At 39.3% G+C, this 9090-nt stretch overlaps 1 protein-coding gene across 2 annotated transcripts; it reads right to left on the reverse strand.

Annotated features, from left to right (window-relative positions):
* Window positions 1–1884: 1884 nt before the first annotated feature.
* Window positions 1885–6950, reverse strand: rnf41 (ring finger protein 41). 2 transcript variants are annotated; one of them, XM_019274916.2, is made up of 6 exons: window positions 6813–6950; window positions 5381–5489; window positions 4907–5294; window positions 4661–4796; window positions 3592–3695; window positions 1885–3513 (listed from the first exon to the last, which is right to left on the reverse strand). In XM_019274916.2, exons 3-6 carry the CDS (start codon window positions 5266–5268, stop codon window positions 3159–3161), a joined length of 957 nt encoding a protein of 318 aa, XP_019130461.1. In that variant the 5' UTR covers window positions 5269–5294; window positions 5381–5489; window positions 6813–6950; the 3' UTR covers window positions 1885–3158.
* Between the last annotated feature and the right edge of the window lie 2140 nt (window positions 6951–9090).

The following is a 9090-nucleotide window of genomic DNA, read 5'->3' on the forward strand; positions in this document are numbered from 1 at the left end:
AAGGGTTTTCCAGATTGACTGGCCTTCATGTCTTAATAATGGACTGTTTCTCTTGATTTAATTGAGCAGAGCAGCCATAAAACAGATAGTCGACTACAGCAGTCAAACAGGGCTCTTTACTGTATACCAACCAAGATATTTAACTTTTGACGAGGCATACCTGTTAATTGAAAAGCATTCCAGGCCATCATGAAGCGGATTGAGTGTGCAAAGCGGTCATCAAAGCAAAATGTGGCTACTTTGAATAATTACAAAAAAAAAAATATTGAATAAGAAGGTGTGTCCAAAGGTTTGAGTGGTCAAAAGTTTGGACACACAATGGTCAAAACTATATGAACATTCTAAATAAGACAAATGTATGCTATGTAGGAAGTAATACTGTAATTTCCCAGCTTGAGATAAATCAAGCTATCTATCTATCTATCTATCTATCTATCTATCTATCTATCTATCTATCTATCTATCTATCTATCTAATAAAAATAAAGCAAAAACACTAATGGGTGGTACTGTATAGTATATATACAATAGCATTGCTGTAGCTTCATAACATGCCGCAAGCTAATAAAATAGTACTATTACTGATACTGTAACATCACAATACATTGACAAATAAACTACAATAAAATGACAGTACCACATAGGACATTTCAGATTAGCCTATACTCTAACTTCTCTCTCTGACACTTTAAGCCAAATAACTCAATAAACCTCACAAAGAAAAAAGTTAGCTTACTTACTGTAGAGGACCGTCAGTTATAGGCGGAGGACACAATAAAATAAATAAATAAAGAAATGATAATAGATAAAAGTAGTTGCTGTTCATAAGTTAACTGTTAATTTAATAGTTTGGCGCGTTTTTCACCAAGAAACGACCGTTACAACGACCGTTGTCGTTGCTATGGTTACCTGCCGTTTTAACGCGCCTTGCGCATTGATATAGAATGTGACGATCTATCAGCAGCCAATCAGAAACGAGTATTCTTACTGTTTAACAGCAAACAAAGTAGTGTTAGTACTGCGTTACACTACAATTGAGGTACCTCTACTTTACTATACTTTTTTTACTTCACTTGACATGCAATTGACAGCTATAGGTATTAGTTACTTCTACTTACTATCTAAACTTTTCAATACAGAGCATTATGATGTGTTCAATGATTAAACTACACAACAAAAAAAAGTTAGAATACTATTCCACCATGATTAAAGTATATATATATATATATACACACACATTAATAATATAATAATTATAATACATAATTATTGTTAATCCATGTAGTAGTAGTTTATGCCTATAATAAAACATTTAAAGGTCACTGAAACATATTCATAAACATATTCTAACCTATACACAACTCGTTGTTTGGTACAGGGACTGTTGTGTGCTTTGTAGCAACCAACCACATCACACAAAAATGTGTGCAGACAATAACAAAGCCGCAGCATTTGGTAAAGCACATGATTTCACATTCCAGCGACCACAATGGTGGAGGGATTAGGCTCCACAATGAGGACAAGTAAGGCTGGTAAGGGAGGATAACAGACATGGAAAGCATGTGGGTGTCTGGGTTAGACAGAGAAATGAGAGAGATGTGAGTCAGGGTAGAGGATTCAGACATTTCTCCCTCGGAGTTTTGTGGTTAATTTTATAAACCTGGATCAAGAGCATTTCACGTGTCCTTCTCGCTGGCCTCATTTCTTAAAAGCAGCACTCATTTTGTCTAAGTTTACATAAGCTGATGTGTCCTTAAGAAATGTCCCCACCGTGCAGATCTCTAATGACATAGTGTGGTAAAATAAGGAACTGCATTTTTTCCTAATTAAAAAAGCTAAATATAAAAATCTTGTTATCCCGATGAGAAAATTCATTCTTTCGGGATGAAGTTTGACATTTTTTATTACTTTCTTGTCTGTACAACACGGTACATAACAGACACAAAACAAATAAAAACATTAACAGGGAAAATAATGAAGGGCACAATCCAAACTCACCTGTTCACTGCACTTGTGTGGGCTTTTTTTAAAAAAAAGCGGACGTCTGAAGTCTTGTTTGTCTTACTACAGCAATAAGTGAAACATTATACCTCTCAAAAGCCATAACTGTGACTTTACAAATATTTTACAATCTCAAAGCTATGGATTTTTTTTTTAAGTGACATGTCAGTGAACAGATGTTTGCTAAGTGTGAAGAATGAGAAGTCAATATTTCAAACCGTCAGAAAGAGAGACATAAAAGATCACCTGGAATATCAAGTGAGCCGTTATGATTTGTCAAATAAAACCTAGTTAAATCCCAAATGTTAAACTTCAAATTTAACACTTAAACTGGACCCAACATTCAGACTATATATATATGTATATACACATACATACACACAACTGAGGCAACAAAGAAGAACACAAAATCAATTTTTCTCTTCCTGCGATAAACTTCAAATGCACCGAGAGAAAAAAAAAAAGGCAGATTTCCATACATCAAATGGTAACATCTTCAAGCATGTTTGTGTAAAAGGCAACACAATAAATAAAAACAAAAAAAAATGGCACAGAAGGTTTAGACAATCTAAACTGAGAAGCACAATGTCTTTGTGAAATATTCACAGGAAACTAAACGCTAAAGCGAGCACGCGAAAAAATATCTTCCGAGTCAACGTCCCTGCAGATAGTAAACACAGGCCGACAGAACAGAACGCAGATAAACAACAAAACAAAACAAAAAAAAATCACAATCTAATTACAGTGAGAGCAATAAGAGAATGACATTTATAATTCAATATAGTATTTGTATTTACAAGCATTTATACAACTGATGACATTAAACGGGGGCTCAAGCTTATTACTATATTAGGACATGGAGCAGAACAATCAGATCATATAATGCACCAAATATAAACCTTGTAAACATCACATCTCACCTTTATTCTTAGATATCAGTCAGATTAAGTTTTTATTTGACAGGTTCACAATATATTTGTCCTTACTTTAAGGCATAGGTATCAAGCTTAGGAGTGAGCCTCTTATAAGATTTGATTTTAAATAAGCCGGATTTATTCACTCCAACGAGGAGAAGAAAAACCTACTCATCACAGCAAACCCCCCCGCCAAGCAAAACGTCCCCACTTGTCTCTGGATCGGCTACGATAAGCCGTACAGTTATAAGATCTCCTCCACTCCGTGCGCGAAGATCATGACCAGGCCTGGCTCCAGGATCATATCCTCCCCCATATGCTGATTCTCGCAGGCCATCACCACCACCGCCTGCTTGCCAGGGATACGCTTGGCAACGTAGTTCTCATAGTAGCGCCTGTTCATCTGCCGTGTCTCGAGCGTGGCCAGTCCCTGCGGCCAGTTACGCTCGTGGGCGTTCTCGATCAGGTCGTTCACGATCGACAGGGGGCAGCCGCTGTCGATGAGGGAGCGCTTGATGACCGCCTGGAGGACGGCGTCGGGAGTGGAGATCATGCCTCCCCAGCGTGTGACTCTGGCAGGCTGCATGGAGTTCACCCACCTGGAGATAAAAAGAAATTACACACTGAGACACAGCCGACAAAGACGATGTTAGAAGCGGGGATGAAATTTCACTTACTCCAAGATCTCGTTGTATTCGATGCTCTCTTCGAGGTTTTGCAGATTGGGGTTAGCACTGCGGATTGCTCTCATGTAGGCTTTTAGCAGCTGAATGTCTCGTTTCTGGAAATGAAAAGCATCATCTTCAGAGACAGATCTCAAATAATATCTCACAGCTACACATGAATTTATAACAATCGACTGTAGTCTCGAAAAAGAGGCATGTATGAGTTTCTTTGGATTCAATATACCGCACTTTATTCACTTTTTGACACATAATCATTTCAGCTTGGTCAATCCGGCTCTTAAGAATGTGTTTTATAACAGCACTGTCTTCTCAGCTTACGTGATAATATAAATATTATTTTTCTTTATAGAACTACCACAACAAAACTCACATATCAGGTGTGGTCTCATGACTGCAACACAATACATATAGCATGTTAACAATAATAATTAAATTAGAAAGCGCGAGTTTACAAAGTGCTTCACAGAGCTGCGGACGCAAAAGAAGGCCACAGAGGCTGAAATCAAGAAATGTAAAAATGTGAAACATAAACAGACTCAATGCCACAGAAACAGGCAGAACAATGAAAAGAGAAATTAAAAACCAGCTGTTCATGGATGGTCTAGAAACATAGAAGAAAAATGGAAAAGCTGAAAATTTAAAATGTAGAAAAATTATGAAAAAGACAAATAAAATAAAAGATTAAGAGATGAAAGGATGAAAATATAAAAATAGTAAGAGTTTAAAAAAATACTTTGTGTTAAACTACGATGCCAACACTAAATGTTTTTAGACGCATTACAATAAAAGATTTCACCCACTGTACCTACTTAATATCACTACTTGAAACAGGACATACACAAATAAGACTTAATAAAACCCAGTTCCCAAAGCGCCTGTTAGTAAGTGACTTAGTGTGAGTTATAACAGCTACTCAGATGAAAACTGAATATGAATGTTTGCTATGGAAAACAAACGCGCTCTTGGCTATTTGCGAACTTGTTTCAACAGATGCTGTAAATATTATTTCTCAGGACGAGGCTCACGTGCATCAACGACGAGGAGGCGAAACTGTTCTTACTTGTTCTCCCAGCTGGTGTTTATGCTCCGCCACGGTTTTCTCCAGCTCTGAAATCTTTGTCTGTTGCTGCTGGACGACGCTCCGCAAATGTTTGATGCAGTTATGGTTGGGCAGCTCGTCTTTGGGCATCTCAAGCCTGCACGGAGTCAGGAAAATAGAGGATTTAATATCAGAGAACACTGGTTATTATTATTAATTTTGGTTGAGCTACTCTTAGGTATTAGCACCCGACAGTTGGTCACTCACCCACATCCCTCCTCACAGTTGACGGGCCTTTTGGGGTTGTGCTCGCAGTCCTTGAGGTGCGACTGCAGCTGGTCGAGCCGTAGAGTGGCCGTACAGCCGAAACCAGCGTTGTCGCAGCTGATCTGGAGCTTGGACAGCATGTTGCGCATGATGCGGGGCACAGGCCGGAGGTGAGCTAGCGTCACTACTGTGCGATCGACTGGACAAATCTGCTGCTGGGCGAACCACTGCGTTATACAGGCGTTGCAGAAAGCATGCTCGCAGTGTGGAGCCTGCACTGGTTCTTCGAGGACTCCACTACATATAGGGCACAGCAGGTCTTCATCCACCTCCCCTTGGAACCTCGTAACGTCGTACCCCATGGTACATCACTGGGAGCCACGACCTCCTGAGCGACACAAAAATAGATTTTCACGCAACTTAACGGCATCAGAACATAAACTGTGGATGTTCGATATGAATACATCAGCCTACCTCACTCACAAAAGGCCTCAAATGCTTCCATTCAGCTCTCGATGCAGCGCTGATACATCATGTCGGGAAGAAATAAAACGGTCTGCAAGCGAGGGGACACAGACACTCCCTGCAAAAAACAAAACAAAGATATCAGTCACACTGGTTATTCAGTTTAACAACATAGAGAGAAACTTTTATTAATCCCTCGATGGGAAATTCTCTTTTCCAGTTTTACATGACATACACACGTTTATGTAAACATGGTTCACATGCAAATGTGGAGAGAGAGATCAAATCAAGTTTATTTATACAGCCTTGTACAACAGCCAAGTACAATTACATTAAACTACAATTAAAATACAATTAAAATTAAAAGTGCTATAGTGTTAAAACCTTCCAGAAATAAAAAAAGCAGCAGACGGAGTGAGTACACCTGAGGAACGGCACGGAATAAAACGCCGATCTAAAAAAAAAGTGGGTCTTTAAACAGGCTGAGATCACGAGTGGCGGTTTGTTCCACAGTCTGGGAGCAGTGGTCGGTGCCTTGCTCAAGGGCACCTCGGCAGGGACCCAGGAGGACGACCGGTCCACTTGAACCAGGCCAAGTCTCTGTGGACCCCCCTATAGGATGTTATATATGATAATGGGGCGGGCGGCTGTGGCTCAGGAGGTACAGTGGGTCGACCACTCATCAGATGATCAGGTGGTTCGATCCCCAGCTCCTCCAGTCTGCATGCTGAAGATACTGAACCCCAAATTCTCCCTGGATTAAAAAAAATGACTAAATATAACATCAGATTTTCAAGCTTTACGGTCAGGTGACACACTGCTAACAAACACACACACTGTCTGATGATCACTGAATCAATGTCAAGGCCAATATGAGCACACACACACACACACACACACACACACACACACACACACTCGTCCTTGATCCGGATCCGATTTCTAACACGCGAAGCTGAACCAGCCGGGCTGCTGTAACATCTGAGGGGAGCATCCCGCCGTCCCAGCCGGCTCTCTGGCTCCTTGACCCAGTTTCCCGGGGAAAAAGCGGCACAGACCGGAGCCGGTTCACGAGCGTCCCCCCAGCATGTCCCAGGCTAACGTGTCCATGCTAACGTGAGCTCCTGATGTCACTCATCAGGTCTCGTTGAATCCTTGGAGCCTTTCTTTCTGGGCTCACAGTGAGATACCTGCAGCACTGACCCGGCTGCCTGTGCTCGGTGTCGGCTCGGTGTCGGCTCGGTGTCGGCTCGGTGTCGGCTCGGCCTGTTTTTATGTTTCCATCATGAATTAAAGCGGCTAACGCTGGCTAGCTTCTCCTCTGGACGTTAGCTCACGGAGCTAACCAGACACAGCTCAGTCTGGGTGGACTGCGCCGACAAACGGCGGCTCACAACCAGCCACGCTGGAGGAAAACACCGTGACCGACCCGTGTACTCACACGAACGAGTGTTGAACAGATCCCGGTGTCGACGTTTCGCTGTTTTCGGGCGTCCTGCTGTCACTGGTAGCTCGCTAGCCACGTCCTGTGCTACATCCTACACTGTCTGTGTCGTCGGTACGCAGGCGGCCGGTGACGTCATGACGCACAGCAGAAATAGGCGCTTCTGATTGGCCCATGAATTAAATCTATCTATCTATCTATCTATCTATCTATCTATCTATCTATCTATCTATCTATCTATCTATCTATAATACATACACCTTACAATAAATGAGAGTAGACAGCAAATAACAGAAACAAACAAAAAGAACCATAAAAGTATCAAATTACAAGAATACAACATTACAAAAACAGGTTAACATGCAATCTATCTATCTATCTATCTATCTATCTATCTATCTATCTATCTATCTATCTATCTATCTATCCCTACCCCTCTATACACACACACAGATTCACATATTCATACATGCATGTGAACATAATGCCTCAATAATATAAATATTGTTTGTTTGTATTTTTTATTGAACTAAATAATATTTGTACTTTTTTTTAATTCCACAATTTAACCCCACACATTGAAAATCATATACCCTTCATGGTGTCATGTACGAAAACAAAGATTCTATAATTTTATCTTAACCCCTGAAATATCTATGTATATATATCTATAAATATGTATTTAAAGAACCATATAATTAGATAAATAATTAATTTCTAAATGTTAAATCATATGTGACACTTCGATTAACTGTCAATAAAAACTAGTATAACTCTATTATAGGGTATCTGGATGCAGTGTGGAATTAATTTATATCTTTGTCGATATGTGAAAGTTAATTTTCTTTATTCATTTCTGCATTTCCAAAATATCTTTTGTATATATCATGTGCACGTTTTGTGTTTGTAATGCTTGTAACTGCAGCTGAAACACAATAATTTCCCTTCAGGGATCAATAAAACTATCTATTTATTTATCTATCTATCTTGTTACAATAGCTCACGATACACAATGTGGATAAATAAGAATGAATTTACTGAATTTAATCTATCTAAATATGTGTTTAAAGAACCGTATGATTAGATAAATCATTAGATTCTTTTATTTTTGAATGTTAAATCATATGTGACACTACAACTCCATAATGTGTGGAATTAATTTATATCTTTGTTGATATTTTTTATTTATTTATACATATTTTAGAGTATGAGAGTGGCCTCTCTCTGGAAGCTGGAAGCAGAAAACTACAGAGCATGCAGTGAGAACGAGCCATGGGAATATGTCTCAACAAAAGGAGAGGCGCGCCGAAAACATGAGTCATCACCCGCCACCAGTGTGACTGCATGTTCCAACAGCCCCATAAACCATCATCACGTTCAAACGACCACGTGGTCACGTTGAAAACCATCGTTCAGCCTCAGGAACACATGATTCGTTCTGTCTTTGTGTGAATGTTTTTTTTACAGCTCAGTTTTTTATTCTCTCGTCTGTGTGCACTCTCTTTAACACAACACAAGGGTGTGAACTTCAAGTTCGAGCTATGTTGATACAGTAAATACTGCTGATCATTATGATCCTGCTGATGACACATTATCCTCTGAAACACACCCTGCGGCACTATGAAATGACTTTATTATATCTATGTATCATCTTTATTATCATTTGAGTGAAGATAAACAGATCTGAAAGCAGAAGCTCGTTGGGTTGTGACATTTTCATGTTGAAATGATGGTTAGATTAAAAATATGGAAGCATCTTGTAGCTCCTTGCTGATATATACGAGACCTACGTGACCCAAAATGTGGATTATTTGTGAAGAAATAACTCCAGACTCAGGAAATATTTAGCAATAGCACTTTATTGAACACAAACAACCCTAAGCCACAATACTGAATGACAAGACCAATTGGCTGCAGCAAACATTTTATAAAATAGATTCAGGTTTAATGTCACTAAATTGTTTGTTTTTTTTTTTGTTTTTTTTTTTCTTTTAACGTCAGAAAGACAGATGCAGGTTTTTCCAAAACAGTGAATGATCCTTTACATATTTAACATTTTTGTAACAAATTATCATTCACATGTTCACACAAAGGAATAACAAGGCAAAGTGCTTTCAGGATTGCATTGTCGAAAAAAAAAAAAAAAAAAAAAAAAAAAAAAAGTAAAGTAACAAAAACAGAAAAATGAATGGCTTGAGGTTTAAGGTGAGACAGTGGGGTAAAATGTAAAGGGGAGAGAGTGGGAGCTGGTCCTGTCCTGGATTAGGCGTGGGTT

The sequence above is a fragment of the Larimichthys crocea genome, chromosome XV (assembly GCF_000972845.2).
Source record: "Larimichthys crocea isolate SSNF chromosome XV, L_crocea_2.0, whole genome shotgun sequence".
Taxonomy (NCBI): Eukaryota; Metazoa; Chordata; class Actinopteri; family Sciaenidae; genus Larimichthys; species Larimichthys crocea.

Excerpts from the sequence above, each read along its gene's own strand:
- rnf41 (XM_019274916.2), bottom strand. The coding sequence starts at position 5,268 with ATGGGGTACGACGTTACGAGGTTCCAAGGGGAGGTGGATGAAGACCTG. Across the intron at positions 4,797-4,906 it reads AACTGTGAGGAGGGATGTGG|GCTTGAGATGCCCAAAGACG; the intron begins GTGAGTGACCAA and ends GACTCCGTGCAG. Across the intron at positions 3,514-3,591 it reads GAATACAACGAGATCTTGGA|GTGGGTGAACTCCATGCAGC; the intron begins GTAAGTGAAATT and ends TTTTATCTCCAG.